This window comes from Nothobranchius furzeri, chromosome 13, assembly GCF_043380555.1.
Source record: "Nothobranchius furzeri strain GRZ-AD chromosome 13, NfurGRZ-RIMD1, whole genome shotgun sequence".
Classification (NCBI taxonomy): Eukaryota; Metazoa; Chordata; class Actinopteri; order Cyprinodontiformes; family Nothobranchiidae; genus Nothobranchius; species Nothobranchius furzeri.
Window position 1 is genome coordinate 27,123,774 of NC_091753.1, and position 21,723 is coordinate 27,145,496.

Here is a 21,723-nt window from a genome sequence, read left to right on the forward strand (position 1 = left end):
TCACTACAGAGGGTTCATTTAAAAGTATATTTCTGCCCCCTGGAACAGCTGGATGAATGTGAATGATGCATTGTAGCTTTGTTAACAGTCATGTATTTAATTCAGACCAACACTTTGATTAGGTGAACTTGATGTTTGGCAGTGCTGAGCTGGATACAGAGTCCCATACCCCAGTGCTGACTGTTTATAGTAATAGATTAGTGCAAAAGTAATATACATCTATTATTAGCCACTCTTGCCTCAGTAGTGTTGTGGGTAACTGGTGCCTATCACCATTAGCCACTAGATCAGAGGCGTTGGACACCCTAGACATGTCGCCAGACCATCACAGAGACACAAAGAGACAAACAACACCCAGGGACAGTTTAGAGTCTCCAGTCCACCTGACATGCATGTTTTTGATCTGAGGTAAGAAACCCACACCGCTGCAGATGTCCACAAATAAACAAGATGATGGAGATGTTTCTTCCGCTTGTAGAGTTTAGTCATTCACAACCATCGCATTTTTTCTGAACCTCACTTGATCGTAAGTATGCTACGCGCTAGCTTAGCATTAGCAATTCTGATTGTAATTTCACTCTTGATCCCAAACTTTGGACCATTTCTGCCTTTTCCAATGGTTTGTGTCTTTGCTGATTTCTTTATTTTCCTCCACAGCACCTAGATTACCTCATTGTGTGCCAGTAAAAATGTGTTCACTGTGGTTCACACATTTAACTAAGCTTCGAATCGGTAAAAAATGAAACGAGGAAGAATCATTCAAAGATTAAGTTAGAAGTTAATGTATAAATTCTGGTATTCTTTGATGGGATGTTTAAATAATGATCATTAAATGTTGAAAATGGTGGAATTTTCTTTTTTGTCAAATATTTAAAATAAATATTCACAATCTCATGTGGAATTACAATCTCTATGTATTATGATTGATTCTAAATGCATCCCATTTTACCATAGCTTCTGTTAAATGGGTATCTTGAAGTGGGTTGAAGGTTTACCAGCTGTAGATTTACATCCAGTGATTGTCACTTTCATTAAAATTATTACAGTGGTTCATAACTTCCATAGTTTGTGACAAAGTTTTAAACAAGTCAATCGTGCCCACAATGTGTTGGGTTCATCGTCAGCTAATAGCACACCAAGTTTTACATCGATGTCTGTGGAACAGGAAGATGTACATCCAGTCAAGACTTCATGAGTCTCCATAAAATTCACTAAGTGGTTAATGATATTTTGCAAATGAACATGTAGGCACGATTAAAGTTTTTTTTTCTTTAAGGTGAAAAGCAATGGCCACTGTACTTAAGATGCTTTATATCTGATGGAAGGTGTTTGAGGGAGTTTTTAGGTTGTTTTCTAATCTCAGCAGGGTTGTAGCTGTTTTATGGCTTTAACCCACGGTTAAGCTGTTGTATTCATTAACAACCCAACTAACCTGGACACATATTCAAGTACTGTTAAATACGATGTTTTAACTCAATAATTAAACCTGCGGTACATTAATACCAGGTGAGAGCAGATGTCATTTGTCACATAGCCTCTGACTCCTCCTTAGACAGAGTCCCTGGAAGCAAAGCTACTTGAGTATTTTTAGTCACACACACTGAATATTTAAACCTCTCCCTGTTCACTGTTGCTATAGCAATCTCCATTCAAAGCTGGACTTAATTTGAGCTTTGTGCTCATGTGTGCCATGCTCTTAAGTTATATCCTTTTTTGAACTGTTTGCCAATTCTCTCAGGTCACATTCAAGCAGTGCTGATTGTATTTTCGGAGGCGTGGCGCTTTAAGAAAACAGATTAGCCTTTGTGTAAGAAGTCCTCCTAATATTATTACACTGTATGGGATCTGAGCTGACATGATATCCATATCCCAAACATTACATTAAGTCTGTTTCTTTCATGAAGCCATTAGTAACAAGTGCTTTTGTTCCCTCTAGCAACACTTCACCGTGCTGGTTCAGCAGGCAAACTCGTGTGTGAGGGGCTGATTGGGTTGAGTCGTTCATATGCTGATGACGGATTTGTTTCTGTTGTTGACTGTCATGTGCCTGGAAAGGAGAGGTGAACTGTAAACTTCTCTTCTGGTTTTAAATGTGGGGGGTGGGATGCCAGATGGCGCCTGTTCTGCTTTCAGGAAGAGTGTTTTCCACTCTTATGCCCGAACCACACTGTTTTTCGGCCATCCTAGACAAATCCCTCGTGTTACGTCCCCTCTGGCATCTAGGAGCAGGTGAGGGGAGAACACAGAGTAAAATAAAAATAACGAAAAATAAAAAGGGAACAAATTGGATGGTGTCAGTTTGGATGTTAAGTGAGTGAATGGAAGGAGGGGGGAGAATGGTAGGTTTAGAAAGGTTTATTTACAAAAGGTAGGATAAAAGGTATTCAATAAGTGAACTAAAATAAACTCCCTCTGCTGAAAAATAGGGAGCAGCCAAACAACTACGAACTTAAAGCGCTCGCTCTGGTTTTAAACCAGAGAGAGGAAACCAAGTGGGTAACAACTCCTAATTGAACTAATCAACCACAAAATGGGATTTCTAAGAATAAACCAAAACCATTTCCATATGAACCAAAACAAAAGACCCACAACTATCTAACTAGAAATCTCCTTTAACTAAAAATCCTCAAAGGCAAACAACTAAAGCCAAACTAAACTGAGGATTTGGAGATTCACAAGGGCACAAAATATCATTAGCAATTGGGGCACTAAACAAAAACCAAAACCTCCAGGAATGGAGAGCACAGTTAGGGCAAGTGCAAAACAGAGTAGCTCAGAGACAGCTTTAACACCAAGTCTCTCTGTCACTGTCTCCCTGACTGAAGACCAAGGGAGGCTTAAAGAGACTTCAGGGGCAGCTGATTGATAATTAGTGACAGCTGCTCCTCATCACTCTGCTGGTCCCTGGTGGTAAATGGCAGCACTGCGGGTCTTGAGGCCTGCAGCAGGGTGTCACCAGGTGTACAGCAGGGCAGAAACCTCTGGGTTCGTCACACCTCGTTGTGAACAGAATCTTTACAAAACACTGTGAACGGGAGAGTGATTTTCAAGTCTGTGGCCATCCAGTGTGACGGGCTCTGGGACAGCTTCTTAGCACTCGCACGACCAAAATCAGCCTCTGACAGTCAATAAATATATAAATATACTTGACTTGCATCTTCCTGTTAATGAACATTGCTGAGTCCCATTCTGTCCCGCTCTGAACTTGAGACAGTTATCCACACCTTCATCTCCTCATGCTTAGACTACTGCAACTCTCTTTTCACGTGTCTAAGCAGAACCTCCCTGAACCGTCTACAGGTGGGTCAGAATGCCTGTGCTCGGCTTCTGACCAAGTCCTCCAAACACACCCACATCACCCCGCTTCTCCTCCAGCTTCAGGGTTCATTTCAAAATCCTGGTTCTGGTCTATAGGACCTTACATGGACACACACCATCATACACTAGTGATCTTCTCAGTCTCTACACCCCCAGCAGGCCCCTGAGGTCCAGTGACCAAAGCCTACTGGTTGTGCAGCGCACCAGGCTAAAGACCAAAGGTGACAGATTATTTGCTGCTGTGGCCCCCAGACTCTGGAACCCTCTCCCCCTGAGCCTGAGATCAGTGGACTCAGTGGTCTCCTTTAAAAAGCAGCTGAAGACTCACTTGTTCAAGCTGGCTTTTGTATGACCTTCTTCACCACTCTCTCTTTATTCTGCTCTCCCCACCTATTCCACCTTCCTCAGGATCCACTGATTTCTCTCTTATCTATTCACTCTCTCTCTCATTCTTTACATTTTTTTAATTACAATTGTCTATTTTTTGCTCATTTTAAATATATTTTTAACCATTTTCTAAATTCTTCTTTATATTTTTACATTTTTTGTTTTTGTGAAGCGCCTCGTGATTTTCATCTTGAGAGGCGCTATAGAAAATAAATTTTCTTCTTCTTCTTCACTAATCAGGCTGATTATGTGCCATTCTGGGATTATCAGCACTTATCAAGGTCAGAAAACATGAACGGCAACACATGCAGGGACCAGCAGAAAAGTGCTACTTTTCGATGCTTCTGTTTGCTCATGGACTGTCCTAATTTTAATAAATAATAACAAATAATAATAACAAAGCAGATAAAGTGAAAAATAGATCCAAGCACATGGATAGTTGTGAAAAAACCATGCTTTACAGTACAATCGTGCATACACACATAATTGCACACCAATGTTGATGAGCTACATCATAGACACAGCTGCCCTGGGGCACATACGGCTGTTACACAACTGGTGTCACCATCCCCTCCGACCACCACCAGCAGTTTAGGAGGAGGAAGTGTCTTCCCCCACAATACAAAGAATGACATGAACAAAGCCTGCGGTTGTTTACATCTCAGGATTCAGTGTTCCCCTATCGGATGAAAGAGCCTACTTGGGGAAATAATTGACTGTCATGAAGGCTTCATATAAAAACAGAGACTGAAAATGCTAACTGTTTAAGACAGCTCTAGGCTTAGAAAAGCCTGAAAGATCTACGTCATGCTGTCACTTAACATTCATGGACTCACCCATCTTGACTCACGACGGGGAAGGTTGTTGTTGGTTTAGTGTCCAGAAAACAGAAGAGAACGTCTCAGATAGCAGAAGCTAACTGTTAGCGTTAGCAACTTCACCACATGGCAGAAGCTCCTCCATGCTTGTGTTATTTGTAGAGATAAAACATCAACGTTGCAAGTCAGTGGTAGATTCTCATTGCTGTTACCCAGTCCGAGGTGAGATATCCAAATATCAGGAAATAAGACTCCAGAACCTGCCTTCTGACGCTCAGCTGTGATGTGGGTCACTGTTAGTTTCTAGAAATGGTGCACTGGTATATTTTTCCCCTGAGAAAGACTTACAAGACATTCATTCTTTTTAGAAACCACTGCAAATGTATTTATTAAACTGTTCCACTCCTTTAATACCTGAATTGAAATCGCTTTAATGTACAATATATATTCAAAAATGATTTTGTTTTGGCCACATAGACGGATAAGGAAAAGTAAATGAAATTCTTATTTAATTATCAGGAAAAAGATGTTAGGAATTATTTTAGCTATATGGAAACAAAAGTCAAACGGCTTACCAGAAATGTAAAATATGCATCAGATCTAGTCATAGTTCCATTGTTTATTGTGCAAAATATCACATTTTTTGTCTGTGCTTTCAGGCAAGATCAGGTAATATCTGGAGCCTGACAGGCTGATGAAAGCTCATCAATTAGCCTTCCAATACCTTACTCTTGTAGCTTGTTTCAACAGTTTTATAAATATGAGTGAAACCTCTGCTAGATGCCATGGCCACGTTCATCTCTACTAGAAAAAGAAAATGCATAAGTAGCTTTTAGTTCAACCGTCACAAACCTGGCTGATGATTAGCAGCAGGTGTGGGAGGGGGACTGCTACATTTTTGCTCTAATCAAATAAAGAAAAAACAAAAAGTCAACCTAGCATGAAAGGAAATTAAACCAAAGAAACAGAAAGACAAAAATATTTAGTGGTTTTAACACCCTGACCTTTAGACACCCTGAAACCAGAAACCTACCCATGCCCATTTCTGCTGTTCAACAGCTCTTGTTTAATAATCTAATCTACTCCAATCTCTACTGATATCAATGAAGAATACTCAGATTAACCGGATTATGTACTGAACCACAGATTGTCGTTCACAAATTCCTGTTGAATGGATTTGAAGGACATCACATCTCGGAGTTGTTCTTAAAATCCACAAGCTAATCGTTGTAGCGGACCCTTACAGAGTGACGGAAGCCGTCAGCTCTACTTTTCACAATTCTGGGTTCTGAGCTGCACCCAGGGCCTGCGTGTGGATCAGCAATTCATGGTCACTAAGGGCGGCGACTGGCTGACTGTGATGTAACAACTTGCATAACCATGTCAAGTAACCGGGCCTGGCAGGCTTGCTGTCACAGAGGTCACTTACTGGGCCTTTTGTTAGCTCCCGTCACTAGGAGGAGACGACTGTGCTGGTGTGTTTGTGCATTTACATTTGTCCAAAAGAGAGCATCAGGGCGTGCATCACAGAGGTTACCCGAACAGAGCAATATGACTGACCTCCTTGTTAGATCCATCAGAGAGGAGCTTCTTAAATATTCATCTAGTTACCAAATTAAAAATGAAATTAAGATTTCTACCTCTCGTCACCTGCTGTAGGTGTCATGATCAAGTCCTTGGTTCAGCCTCCAAAGGGGTTTCAGTTTAGCAACAATTTTAGCATTTAGCTGGCGATTAGCTAAAAATAAACACCGCCTTATTTCATTGTTGCATCTAACAGGTTGTATGTGTGAGAAAATCTTCGGCTCTTATGTGTGACGACAGCTTATTACAAACACTTGACTGTTGTTGTTGTTGACTTCTCATTTTAGCTCAAGGGCTGTTAGCCAAGGTGGCACATGGTGCTTTAAGCCTATTTGGCCTCAAGTACAGCAAATTGGAGAAAGCTGTGTGTGTGTGGGTGTGTGTGTGTGTGTGTGTGTGTGTGTGTGTGCGTGCGTGCGTGCGTGCGTGCGTGCGTGTGGCTGTCTAAATTAGGAGTTGTGTTGATGTTTTTGTGCATCATCACTGACATCGCTTTAGGTGTGTTTGTCATCACTTGTTCCATCTCTGTTTTCTCTTAGCACTGCCAGTAACTCAAACAAGAGCTCACCCACCTGCTCACCAGTCCTGCGTAAACGTTCGCGCTCCCCGACGCCACAGAGCCAGGAGGGTGAGAACATGGTGGAGAAGGGTTCGGACCACTCCTCTGACAAGTCCCCCTCCACACCTGAGCAGGTCGTCCAGAGAACATACTCGGTGCAGTCGGCACGAAGCGGCGGAAAGAACTCCAAGGTGAGTGACTGTTGCTGCTCATCACCCAACACGTTTCCTCAAAAGTTCATATTACAGTGAATGTGGTTCACTTTTGAAGAATTTCACAATCATCTCAGCATCTCTTTGCAGTTAGAAAATGAGAGCCCTTTTAAGCTGTGCTAATGTTCATCTAACATTTTTACCCAAAAAACTGTCTTTAAAAACTTCTTCCAGGTCCTGAAGCTGCCACATTCAGGTCTGGTTCACTCAGCAAGATAGTCATTCCAGTTTTGACTTAATTCTTCCCTTCGGACAACTTTAAAGACAGCCCTGATTATCATCACTATAAAACTATTTTATTAAATATTCCTGCTGTGAGGGGTGTGCTGAGAGCGCTGTCGTCTGCTCAGATGCAGGTTAGGACATCTCTGATCAAAAATTGGGAATTTTAAATCTTTGGATTTTTTGAGCCTTGACAAGCGAGCGGGTTGCCTGTTGAATGTGACATGTAGCCAATCAGAAAGTTAGGTGAAGGAATCGCACCCCTTCCCAAGACCGGATCTCCCGGCATCACAACACTCGGTCTGACTGAGTGCTTCGAGGAGACATAATAATTAAATTAAGAAAATAATAATGTGTGTTTGGAGCATCGGTTTGGAGGAGCGTCCTCCGATCCTCTCTCTTGTGTGAGCAGACAATCTCTCTCTCTCTTTCTCTCTCTCTCTCTCTCTCTCCCTCTCCCCCTCTCTCAGTTGCTGTGCGAGCGAGCGGAGCGACAACTCACTCAATTAACATAATTCACGGCCCAAATCCAACAGAACCAGTCGGGCTGATTCGGTTGCGGTTCGGTTTCAGGTTACAACTCCAGCGCTCAGCCCTGCAGTACCACATTAAGGCGGAACCACTTGGTAAATGTGGAGGACACTCACTCTGACAGACTTGGATGCTGCGCTGGTGCCGCCGTTAAAAAAAAACAAAACTACATTCCACTATAATCGATTATGGCGTACTCTTCTACGATGCAGAATCATTTATGTCCGCATCCCGATGCATCGATTATTTGATTATTTTCCTCAGCTCTAGTCACGACATCTGGGGAAGACTGGCTGCATAATTTCCTCCAGAAAAGCACGTTGTTGTCTCTTTTAATAACAGGCTCCATACAGAAGGCTGCTATTACAGCTACAGCTTGCTCCACTGCTGTGCAGACGGGGCGTGCATCTTTCGCTTGCATCTTTTGTTTGCTCAAATCATCTTGTCAGTGTTTACTGGCTCTCCTTTAAAGTATGCTTAGAGCCCAAAATACTCCCAAACTGCAGAAGTTGTGTTCTTTTTAGACACCAAGTCAGCTGGTGCGCAAGCTGCCTTCTTTCTCTCAGTGCACCGTCTCTGCGCTGTCACGTGATGACATCACGTTCATAAAATTTATGGAACGTCTCTAAGATTTCGACAAAACATTTGAAGTTATTTAAGTAAAACTGAACCGTTTTATACATAAATAACCTTTATTTATCTTATTTTTTTTATCCTTGTCGCCTACATGCACTGTTTTTTTCATGACGGTTTTGGAACTGACTCTGTTGTTATTTTTTAACACCAGCTCTACATGGTGATACCATAATACTGCCCAAGACTAGTATCTATGCTCATTTAAATTTGTGTTTTAATCATTTTAATATGTCATCATTTAGATGCCCTGGATGGAAATTTACATTTATCCTACTGGAACCGAGCATCTGTCTTGGTCAATGTATTGTTGTGGAAGTCCCTTAGGGCTGAACAATTCTGGAATGTAATTTAATTGCAATTTTTTTCTTCAGTATTCCAATTGCGGTTTAATTCACGATTATTTTTTCAATGAGCTTTTCTCATATTTTTCAACCAGCAGATGCAAAAAAAAATAATTAAAAACTATGTAAATTGAACTGAATACAAACAAGTTTATCTTTCTACATATTTATCTACGTATCATATCAACAAGTGTATTTGTCTACATATACATAAACATTCACAAGTAAAGACAACATTTTGTATTTGAAAGTGCAATGCTTTGCAGCCAGGAGCACATCCCTTGAATGAGCATAGATATTAGCAACATCCGTGGAAATGTATTTCCAGGAAAGAAGTGTGTCCTGTTTTTTGAAGTCTTTTGTGTTTAGACTTTTTGATTTCTTGTCCATGCAGAGCTTCTGTAGTTAAGTTTCCTCCATAGCTGCTAGCCAAAACTCTGTGGAGTTAAAGTCTCTTATGGTTTTCTGGCTTTACTAAAATATCTGCACTTATTTGATTTTAGACTCCAGATGTAATCATTTGGCACATTCCTAATACATAATTTGTGAGAATGTATTTGGCGATTTTAGCATTAGCATCCCTATGGTTTTTCCGTGTAAATTTGCATTGTGCTCAGCCTTTGCAATTAAAAAATCTCCTTTTGTTACAATGCAGTTTTATTGCTTGTGCAATTAATCGTTCAACCCTAATGTCCATGTTTTCAAATAAACTTATACTAACTTCTGTTTAGCATCTTCATTGTAAGTGATTTGTTGTGGCATATTCACACAGTGCATTGTATATTGTGCAGCTGTTTCAAAAAGTTGGAAAAAGATTACTTTAAATATCTGGAAAAGGTTTACTGAGTGGACTCACACAACTGTAAAAGTCCATTTTCATCAAAGAGAGTACATAGTGAGCACTTTGAGGAAAGCTGCTATAGAAAAGCTAAAATACTAGGATAAAAGAAATCTCCAGCAAATACTTATGTAAATCTGATAGTGATCGTCTACTTCCACTGAAGGGATTTTAAGTAATATTTATTAATGTCTGATGAATGATTTTGTGCATCTACCCACCAATAGTTCATGCTGTTGTAGTCACTCTAAACCCTCATCCCCCTCACACATCCTTTCCTGGACATTTATTGCTAACCTTGAGCTGTAAGATGAATTCTCGTGAGATTTGGAGTTTTCCAAACTCAGGAGAATCCATCTTGTACCTCTTTAGTTCAAACCGTCCAACCTCCGGCCCAAAATAGGCCGATCCAATCATGTGTCAGCTCTGTGCTGTAAGGTGGGAATTGGTTTTGACCATAGTATTGAAGCGATTAATACATATTAATTATGACCAATAAGATGTGATATTCCATACAAATTTGAAATATTAATCTGATTGATCTTTGAATGTTTAATCAGAAGATTATAGGGTTCTTTGCTTATTCAGGGACCATAAACACACTTCGTATTAATTCAGACAGAGTCAGGCATATAGTTTATAAAATGAATATAATTTTTTTCCCTAAACTATTGATACATGACAAGATATGAATAAGGAGATGTGGTGTGGTGGATGTGAGGTGTTGTAATGGAAGCTAGATGTTTTAGCAACCGTTCTTTGTATCTGAGAGAAAGTTGTGAAATCTGGGTGTAAAAGAATTTGTTGTTTGTTATAACTAGAAAGTTGTTTATAAACCTCATCAGACACCAGTATGCAGGCTTACAATACCATGGTATGAGTTGCTCCCGGCAGTCCGGAGGGTTGTGATCAGAGTGATGAGGTCACCGGATGTCGAAACCACAATACTCAGAGATTAGTAGCTTCTTCTGAGTTCAGCTTCCCGGCCCTGAGATGCAACCCAGGGTCTGCAGGTTAGGTGTGAAGTAGCTCTGAAAAGAGCTGTTGTCTGTAATCACTTGCAGCATTTAAGCACAGGTTATTCAAACATTTGATTTAAACATTTTGTTAATTCATCACATATGATTATTTAACTTGTAGCGGAAATCCACCTTATTCCCAGATTAACTTGTCGGGTTCACACAAAGTTCCTTTCTCTCACACTCAGCAACGGGGGGAGTTTGGAGCTGGCTATCTTCTACATTTTCCCAGAGACATAATTTTTACCAAGTGACGTGTCTTTCTCGTTTGCACCAATGGAGACGCAGGCTGATATCAGGACGGGGTCTGTTCTATCTCAACCTGCCAAAACTTGACTCTTGACCCCAAAGTTTGAATGCTCGTAAAACCTCAGGGCTTATTCTGGAAGATTCCAGAATGTAGTCGTCATCAAGACCCTGGTATTGTTATGCTTATCCACAGTAAAAAGGGTGTTTTAGTTTTGCTTCACCATTAGAAATCAAGGTGCTCTAATGCTCTAACTAAATGTTAAAACTTTATCAGTTACAAACTTAATTGCTTGTTTTGTGTTTCCCTTTTTAAATTTGCCAATTTTTGTTTCTCCAGTTAAAATTCATGCTGATGGTAAAACTGTCTAGTTTTAAGACATAAATTTAGTTCTTCTCTGTTTAAAGTAATACTTTGACCCCCATCTGGAACAACTTTGGTAAATTGTGATCATTGTTGGAAAGGCAGAGGTTATGTGAAAGAGCCACAGTGCCATCAAGTGGTTAAGGAGTGAAATGCATGTGGGTGTGACAAAAAGAAAGTCTATTTAAAACCAAAGTTGAGACTTCATTGCAGCAGAACAAAGAAGAAAGACGCTTTAAGCGAACCTCTGCTGGGCTTTTCCATCTGGGCCCAGCAAAAGATAATCAACGCTCATAAATGTTGTTAAGCCATTAGCTCTCAAAAGTTACAGTAAACTCAGAGCTTTGTTTTGTTTTGTTTTGACTTTCTACGTGAAACCAGAAGTCAGCGTGGTCCGGTCGAATCCTCGCATTAAGAGTTAAACCCAATTTGGAACAGTTTCTCTGATTCTATCTCGTTTGGATAATTCGGACTCTGAATTCCATGTTTGGTGCGGCTGGAGGAAATGAAAGGTCAAGCCACGATCAAGGAGGGTCACATACTCCCTTCATGACCGACGTTGACCGACCAGGGAGCCAGCACCATTTAATCCAAAAAGGCCTCGGCACGAGCCAGGACCCCAGGCTGTTGCAGCCGCTGGCTACCCTTCCGGCGACGGAAAGCAGGTCTGTGAAAACATTCCCAACTGGCTGATCTTTTCTGCTATAAGCCGATTCGTGAATTCAGATTATTACATTTTCTATAATGGCGTGTTTTATTTCGATCCAAAATTCACGTTTAGCTCTGAAGATTTATCCTCTTTTCTCTGCTACCACACACACACACACACACACACGCCAACTCTCGTTGCATCCACTTAACCACCTGAACACACACCCCCTCTTGCATTCCTACACACACATACACCCCACATACTCACTTTGCTCCCTTCTAGAAATTATTCCCCATTTTCCTATAATCTTGGTGTCACCAAATTTCTACTTTATTACAGATCAGTATTTCATTTTTCTGCCATAAAGCTTTGGGTTAACAATTGTCTTAATTCCATGCATGAAACGATAAGCTGTGCTTGGTCCTTTTTGTCCATGCCTTAACTGATGTTTGTAATAAACTCACAAAAACGTAAATTACGCCTGATCATTTCTAGAAATTCTCGAGAATAATCTGCGCATTCTGTCAAGATTTCATCCTTTAACTTGTGGTGTGTAGCGAAGAAATTCCTACATTTAATTAGAAACCATAAAATGTGAAATATCACAAAGGATGAAATATCACCTTAATGGATCTTTAAGTAAATTTAATCAGAAGATTGGATCTTTTTATTGCAGGGATTGAGCAACACTTCGAATTAACTTCAAGAAAAGAGAGTGAGTCAAGTTTTAAAAGTTTCAAGATTTATTACTAAACAAATTAAAACTAGACTAACTTCAACACTAGGTGTATAGTGTAACTAAGGTGAGGTAAGACAGAATGGTGTATGTATGAATATTTTAGAACCAGCAGAAACGATTAGTTCTATTGGGAGTGAAGATGATGTTTTGCGCCAAGCTTGGCTTGAAGATTTATAACACACATTGAGACGCCATTCTGCCGGTCTATGTACCCTTGGCGGAAGTCCCCATCTAGATCAGGAGGTGTTGAGGTCCAGCTTGGACCTTTCTAGAGCCGAAGCCTGTAGCACAGCTGCGGCTGCCGACCAGTCCTGTCTTTGAGATACTCCCAGGTCACAATAGTTTATTGGCATCTAGCAAGACCCAAAAAGGGGTTGATGGTTCAGCTTTTATTCTGAAAGGAACCATTGCAGCAGGTGGAACAGCAACAGATTTTATCCAGCTTATCGTCAGGTTCTTTCGGCTGAAGAGGAAAGTCGGACATCTTAAATTTGTTAAAACATATGTAACAGAAAATTCCCTAAAAATCCATTCAGATATATCTGTACATGTCTACAGTTACATGTCTAATTGTTATTTTGATAACTAGTTACGTGTAGTTCATCATATAGTATGAATTGTAAGTGTACATCCACTAAGTGACATCATATATATGTCAAAGAGATAGCTCCGCTAGCGAGGCATCCCTTTATATGCCGAGGACCCGGGTTTGAATCCAGGCTTGGACATACAAGATTTCGTTTTTAGATGGCATACAGGAATTTTTTAATATTCCGCTAATAATATTGTATTACAGTAGTGATAGATTTTTTGCAGTAATTATTAAGAAAAGACGCCGGTTCAACTTTCATTTTGGAACTATTTTTCAACAATGACGGAATGTCTCGGTTTGACGTTGTTTCAGCATTCATTAAACATCCGAATGTTTGCTGGGTTTGGGTTTGGCATGTTTTGCTTTAGCAGGTTTGAATAACATAAGTGTTTGACTTAAAACACCCTTCAGAGTTTCCTTCGACCATGTTACTGTGATTGGCTTAAGACTAAATATGGTAGCCAGTGCCAGTCGGTAGCCAGTGCCACTGCCATGGGTGTCCTCCAATCAGCTCAAAATAATCTACCAGATAGCCCTTCCTCTTTCAGATGGTTTCTGCTGCAAAGATTCCAGATCAAAATGTGTAGACTCGACACGGGGCTACACATAGAGATCTAGCTGCTGCCAGGTTAATTTATTGCCTCCTTGTTGGAAGTATGCTTTCTCAAACCACCATGGCTGTAAATCCAAAATATGCCGTCCAACTGTTCCATCCTCTACCACATCTGATAAATATTATTGCTCAGAAAAATCTGACATGTCAACAGAATTTTCTTCATCTGATGAAGCACAACTCGACAGTCTGATGGTGTAATCAGCCCTTGGTTTACTTGGGGGGTCCTGGAGTGACATCATCAACATCTTGTTAATTGGTAAAGCTCAGACCAGTTTTGAGTGGCTGGTTTTGAAAATTAGGTGGTAAAATAATAATAGGCCTGAATCAGGGGCATATCTGGACAGTTTTACATGTGTGGGGACGCAAAGGAGGTGCCTCCCTCAGGCCTCTTGGGCTGCCTGCTGCTATGGGGTCTGTTCCCAGAATGGGGAGGGCCCTCCACTGCTTAAAGTAGATGGTGAAATGCTAGGATTTGAAAAGTCAGACAGATCTACATCACACTGTCACTTACGTTCATGGACTCGCCCATCTTGAATCACGACAGGCAAGGCTGCTGTTGATTTAGCGTCCAGGAAACGGCACAGAATGTCTTGACTAGCAGAAGCTAACCATTAGCATTAGCAACTCCACCACACTGCAGACCTTTTCCAAGCTTGTGTTATATTTGGAGATAAAACATCAATGTTGCAACGCAAACAGAGTCGGTGGTAGAGTTGCGTTGCTGTTAGCCAATCAGAGATGAGAAGTCCAAGTATCAGGAAAAAAATCCTGCCATGTTCAGCTCAGCTCGGATCTGGCTCACTTCTTGTTCCTAAAGCTTGTTGAAGTGGCCCTGGTCTGTATTAAATGGAGCCTATAGACAAGATCTTTCTTTGGATGTCAGAAACAAAGAGTTTTTAACGTGTATTTGTAAACAGTGATACTTAAATAAGGATAATTTTCACTCTACTGAAGGATATGTGTGTTGTAGTGGGTTATTGTTGATATTTTTACATGCTCTTGTTTATATTGTTGGTTTTTAATTGTCCCTGCTGGTTTTATCTGTTTTATTTTAATTGTGCAGCACTTTGGTGGCATGTTTTATGCCTGTAAGGTGCTTTATAAATAAAGGTTGGTTTATTGAGCTAAACATGTTGAGAAGCCACAATGTGTGCTTTCAGTCAAAGTAAGCGTATAAAAGCAGGGTTTTTAAGGGTTTACTAGTGTTGGTGCCTTTGCATGTAAATTCACTGTTTGGAAGTTATTATTCCCAACAGGAATCTCCCTGCTCTCTCCCTCCCATCCCACCCTCACATGTCACTGCTGTTATAAATCACTTTGTGATTCCGTTTCTATAAATTATCTCTATCTCTTCACTCGATGCACATTTCCTTCTCTCTCTCTCTCTGTTGCTGTGTTGCTGCTACTCATCATGTATGATGTCTTCCATCTGACCAAGACTCTTCAGCTCTTCTGTTGTTTCTTTTATGTTTTGGTTTCTTTCTTCTGTCTGATTTTCTTTGTTCTTCTCCTGTTTGCATGCTAGTCTCACAAGCGACTTTCCAAAGTAAGCATTACTCTTTATTTTTTGTCCTGAAACGTTGCTGTACCCTCTCCAACACCGTTGTCTTGTGAGCGTCTCTTGTGGGAATGCCTGATCTCTCTTTGAGATGCTTCACCCTGGACCCAGCCTTTCCTTCATGCTCTCACCCACTAGAGCAACCTGAATGGACATTTCCTCTTCCTCTACTTCCTGCTGTGCTTTCCTTTCTGTACCCTTCTGTTGAGGTTTTATTTAGCAGATGACCTGTTAGTTCCCATTACAGCTAAAGGGCTGAATAATGTCACATCAGAATGAGATTTTTGCTTTCCAGGTATAATGAAAACAAGATTATGACAACTGCAGGCATATATTCTTACACGACACTGCTAGAATAATAAATAAATAGAAAGATGCAGTGAGTCTTGGTAGAAAATAACTAAGACATAATTTGTTGTTTGCCATAATGGATTTTTATGAAATATATGAAAATACTGATAAAACACCTGTAAAAATATTATGATGGACAATTTATTTAGATTTTTAAGCTATATTTATTCCTATTTTTATGTTGTCGTTTTTTTTTTTTTTTTTTTTTTTTGCTATTTAAAAACCATAAGTAAAAACACATCTACTTCACTATTTCACTATGATATCAATTTTTAAACAAAAACTTTTCCAAATGTATCACATGATCAGAATTCCTAAACAGAAAAACCACAAATGGTTTACTGCTGCTTAAATAATTTTACATATTACAATAACTGTGATATAAAAAGAACATAATACAATACAGAGGGTGTGTTCCGATAGTTCTAACTATAGGGGGATCACACTCCTCAGCCTGCCGGGAAAGGTCTACTCCAGGGTACTGGAGAGGAGGATCCGGTCGATAGTTGAGCCTCAGATAGAGGAGGATCAATGTGGTTTTTGTCCTGTCGTGGAACTGTGGACCAACTCTTTACCCTTGCTAGGGTGATGGAGGGGTCATGGGAGTTTGCCCAACCAATCCACATGTGTTTTGTGGATTTGAAGAAGGCTTGTGACCGTGTCCCCAAAGGCACCCTGTGGAGGGCACTCCAGGAGTATGGGGTGGATGTCTTTTGCTAAGGGCCATTAAGTCCCTGTACCAGAGGAGTCGGACCTGTTCCCGGTGAGGGTTGGGCTCCACCAGGGCTGCCCTTTGTCACCAGTCTTGTTCATAATGTTTATGGACAGGATTTCTAGGCGCAGCCGTGGTGTTGAGGGTGTGGAGTTTGGTGGCAGGAGAATCTCATCTGTGTTTATGCAGATGATGTGGTCTTCCCAGCTTCATCAGGCTCTGACCTACAGCTCTTGCCGGGGAAGTTCGCAGCCGAGTGTGAAGCGGCTGGGATGAAGATCAGCACCTCCAAGTCTGAGACCATGGTTTTCAACCGGAAATGGGCGGCTTGCCAACTCCGGGTCGGGAGAGAGGTCCTACCTCAAGTGGAGGAGTTCAAGTATCTCGGGGTCTTGTTCACGAGTGAAGGAAGGAGGGAGCGGGAGATCGACAGGCGGATTGGGGCAGCGTCTGCAGTGATGCACACCATTACTTTTACAAAGTTTCCTGATGAGATAATGTCTCTTTTTTTATAAAGTAACATATAAAAAGATCATAATTCCAATTCAACCTCAGCTAAAATGATTTATTCATTTATTAAACATCAGTGGATTTAAGAAATGTCTCCAGAATCATACAGGGCCTTAATAAATGTGAGTTTGGTGTGAAACACGCCCTCATGGTCGTCTGTTTCACTCACACATTGATTACATCACTCCTCGTTTCTGTGCCACAGTCCAAAGCTGCCGCTGTAGCAATAAACCTCCCTGATCCAGAGTGGTCACATGACCCATAGATCATGAGGTCAGCCCGGCAACGTGAGCTTGATCATCCTAACCTTAATGCAATCCAAATGAGAGTGCAGCGAGCAGAAACGGTGTGCCTGCGCCTCTCTGGGGGAATGGATTCATGATGACAGCGGTGACAATGGGACAGAGAAAATCAATCAGGCTTCTCATGTAACCCACCAGCTAGATGAAGAGTCAAATTCAGTTGTGCAGTGACTTTTTCAACATCCGCTCACTGACTGACGCGGTTTCTTTCTGTCATGTCCTTGAAGGTTTAGTCTTCCACAAACGGCTTGGATCTCAGCGTTTCCTGTCTCGTGTCCACCTTGCTCACTGCTTTGGTTAACTTTTGGTCTTTTCTTTAATTTCCTTTCAGTATGACAGACTAAACCTGATTAAAGTAAGCACTTCTTCTTTCTTCACCCAACCTATTGATGATCCCCGCCGGCCCTTTCATCTTCTGACCCTCTCTGTGACTTTAAAGTGTCGCTGTGCTAATAGAGAATTCCCTTTGATGCTGTGACTCCCTTCTGTGTTAATATCTTCAAAATCAATAAATGCATTTTCCTATTTTGTGCTGTTTATTTTTAAAATTGCAGCATGATAAAACTGCATTTGCATCAGTTGTTGTCTTTATTTTGTGTGTTTTAAACATAAAATGTGCTTATTTAGACTTTTTACGTACAAAAACATATTTAAATTAACTCTATAAAATCATGTGGTCAGAAGTCTCTCAGCCTTGTTTGTAGCTGCAGTCACATAAAGAGTCAAACACAGTGACGCTAGCATCGGTGCATACCTCACTCAGCCAGCGGCCTCGATGTAATTCCACCCTCGTGTATTCGTCACCTTCAAATCAGATTAACCCATATTAGCTCAGCTGTCGTCACAGCGAGGCCTCAGGCCTGCAGCTACATCACATTCACACACACCGGGGGGGGGGGGGGGGGGGGGGGGGGGGCAGATGACCATCAACGTGTTAATACAGTAGAGGTATGAAGCAGCTAGAAATTATTTGCTCCTAGTTACTGTTTTTCATCCCTTTAATTTCTTTCTTCCCCTCATGTTTCCATGTTTGACCTGCATGTTTCTTCTCGGGAACTTTTAGCTGTTATGATGTGACTGACAAAATGCTGAAGTGCTATTTTACCTGGGAGAAGTATATCTGCTGCCCCCTGCTGTTATAACATGAAAAGTGAATGGTGAATGTCAGTATTTATGCATAACTTTGTGTTGTAAAAGCTTATAACCAGAGGTGGAAAGAGTACTAAAATTTCCTACTTAAGTATGAGTACCAATACTTTGATAATTTTTTACTCGATTACAAGTAAAAGTACTTGCCTAAATTTTTACTCAATTTAAAGTAAAAGTATCGTAAGCAAAATGTACTCAAAGTAAAAGTTACTTAGTTACATTTTTTTCAGCGTAAGGATGGCTACATCTAAGAAGTGCTAAATCACAACGCCAGTTCACAATTCGCTTGTGTGTGTGCGCACACTCACACACACACACACACACACACACACACACTCAAACACGCACAGCTTGAAGGAGGGATTTCTATCCAATCAGTGAGAACAGGACGTTCACATTGATTGGACGAGGTTTTTCTAGGATGGTAAGTTTCAATTGTGATTAAAATTATTCTTTATTTTAAAACAAAAAATAGTTAATTTTTAGATGCCATCAGTGTGTGAGGTATCTCAATGTTTTCATGACAAAACTCTAACATGAGACTGTGCTCTAACATGTCACATAATATAACAAGCCTAATGCAGTCAAACATTTCAGATGGACCGTATGACAGCTGCTAACGTTGGCCCTGCCCTACTTTACCTCTTCATTACAGTTCCTTTATTTGTGTCCATCCTAGAGCTCCTCTCTGCTTATTTAGAGCAGCTGATTTTTAAAGTTAGCAGAGTTCATCCTTGGTAGTGGGTTCACTCACTCATTTAACCCTTCATCACTGAAATCAGTTTGTTCATTCCAATCCTCCTAAATAATCCTCCAATCATCCATCTGGAATCCTTAACGGTCCCGTAACGTCCATCATGTCAGAACAGGTCTTGGAAGCCCAGGTGTTACTAGAACTAACGGTGTCTCCTCACCAGCGTGAGCCTCCAAACATGAACTTTAAATTCATGCATTTATCTCCTCTTGTAACACTTAAACATGTTTTAAAAGGCTTGTATCATGATAAGATACACCTCCCAGACCAAAGATAAGATAAAACATTATCGTAGACGCTATTAAGACGTCATTATTTATGAAATATAAGTTATTTTCCTGAGCCATTACTGCAGCCAAGAAATAAGATGCATGGATTTGATGAAACCACGCTGTCTCATGCAGTTCTATATGTGTAACACACACACACACACACACACACACACACACTGCAGCATGTTAGAATCTTTTGAATGACTAATTTAACTACATTGAACTGCTTTAGTAATAATTTAATCTCTTATTCTGGAGTAAAATAAAGAAACAAGCTAAATCATCACATATCTGTGGCATCAAGAAGCATCTTCTGAGTTCAAACACAGGGATGGAGCACAATGTTTACGCCTGAACAGCATCAGGACGTTGTAACTCATGGAGGCCTGCAGGTCTTCTGTTTTATGAGCAAAGCGCTGATAATCCGCTTGTTATGAGCGCTAAACGTTATTTTGCTGCTTCCATGCGGAGCGGTAGAGAAACACAATTTAAACACGGAACCGAGTCCGGCTACCGAACCTAACAGATTTCTGATGATGTCACACCGGTGCGCGAAGGTGCGGGATCCAACCCACAGGAGAGGAGGGAGAGAGGAGGTAAACAGCGAGTTGAGGAACTGAACTGATGTCTTTGAGCTAAAGTGTACACCCCCACACCCCCCCACGGTTTAGACGCGGCGCTCATGCAGGTGTCTCTTTCCGTTCTGACGCGCCTACACGTAATATTTTTAATTTATTAAGCCTATAATTTATTTTTACTCAGTAACGGATATGATTTAAAATGTAGCGAATTACAATTCTTTTTAAAAAACTTACTCAAGTAAAAGTAAAAGTACAGATTTTAAAAACGACTTAAAAAGTATAAATATACAAAAAAAGCTACTCAATTACAGTAACGTGAGTAAATGTAATTCGTTGCTTTCCACCTCTGCTTATAACCGATGTCTGCGTTTATTCAGACCTCTTATTAACAGAAAGTTCTTTTTTTTTTCAGATTTAAATATTTCAAAAGCAAACTTATTAATTGTGTTGGTGAATGCATGCTGATGTAGATCTGTGCCTAAGTGCATCTTCTCTCTGTTTCTCTACAGAAGAGCCAAAGCTGGTATAACGTAAGTAACCTGTCATTTTATGCACTTTGCATGTGTGTGTGTGTGTGTGTGTGTGTGTGTGTGTGTGTGTGTGTGTGTGTGTGTGTGTGTGTGTGTGTGTGTGTGTGTGTGTGTGTGTGTGTGTGTGTGTGTGTGTGTGTGTGAGAGAGAGAGAGAGAGAGAGAGAGAGAGAGACTCCTGGATCACCCCGTAGGTTAATAATGCTACAGGCAGGGATTGCTGTGTCTTCTACTGCAGCAGATGGGTTTAGAAACAGCAGGGGTCTGTTACAGTGGGATGCAACATCTTCATGATTTTCCTGTACAAATCATTGTTATGATACGCATTTTCAGTTAAATATATCATATAGGAGACACACAGTGATGTTTGACAAGTGAATCAAAGTTTATAGGATTTACAGAAAGTGTGCAATCATTCTTTAAACAAAATTAGGCAGGTGGATAAATTTGGGCACCACAAAAAATAAATTACCTCAATATTTTGTAGATCTTCCTTTTGCAGAAATAACAGCCTCTAAACACTTCCTATAGCTTCCAGTTAGAGTCTGGATTCTGGTTGAAGGTATCCTGGACCATTCTTCTTTACAAAACATCTCTAGTTCATTCAGGTCTGATGACTTCTGAGCATGGACAGCTCTCTTTACCTCACACCACAGATGTTCAATAACATTCAGGTCTGGGGACTGAGATGGCCGTCCCAGAACGTTCTACTTGTTCCTCTGCATGAATGCCTTAGTAGATTGTGAGCAGTGTTTAGGGTCGTCTTGTTGATAGATCCAGCCCCGGTGCAGCTTCAGCCTTGTCACTGATTCCTGGACATTGGTATCCAGAATGTGCTGATACTGAGTGGGATCCATGCGTCCCTCAACTTTAACAAGATTCCCAGTCCTTGCACTGTTCACACAGCCCACAGCATGATGGAACCACCACCATGTTTTACTGCAGGTAGCAGGTGTTGGAGTGCTGTGTTCTTTTTCCTCCATGCATAACGCCCTTTGTTATGCTTAAGTAACTCCGTTTTAGTTTCATCATCCATAACACCTTAGTCATAAATGAAGCTGGTTTGTCCAAATGGGCTTTAACATACTTTGACCTTTTTCTGTAGTTCGTTGTACCAGTTTTTAGTTACAGTCGTCCAACACTGAGTACGGTAATTCCTGGTTAGCCTTTTATCTACACAAAGTATTGAGTTTCTGTTAGTTTTCTACTTTTAGTCATCAGTGTTTTCTGTAGTATGCTTTAGTTTTGGCACGCCTCGATCCTCCAAGTGTTCCAATTCAAAACACTGAAATTCTGTTAGTTTTAAACGATGTTTTCTGTAGTTCATTATA

At 40.7% G+C, this 21,723-nt stretch overlaps 1 protein-coding gene across 2 annotated transcripts in view; it reads left to right on the forward strand.

The window, feature by feature from the left end:
* gramd1bb (GRAM domain containing 1Bb) overlaps positions 1-21,723 on the forward strand; it is a 123,431-nt gene that overhangs the window by 72,425 nt on the left and 29,283 nt on the right. The window contains exons 4-6 of one of the 2 annotated variants that reach the window (XM_070543436.1): positions 6,647-6,857; positions 17,439-17,462; positions 20,373-20,393. In XM_070543436.1, coding sequence (XP_070399537.1) covers positions 6,647-6,857; positions 17,439-17,462; positions 20,373-20,393 — 256 coding nt within the window. The remainder of the gene's footprint in view (positions 1-6,646; positions 6,858-17,438; positions 17,463-20,372; positions 20,394-21,723) is intronic. The other variant, XM_070543437.1, reaches the window with a different exon arrangement.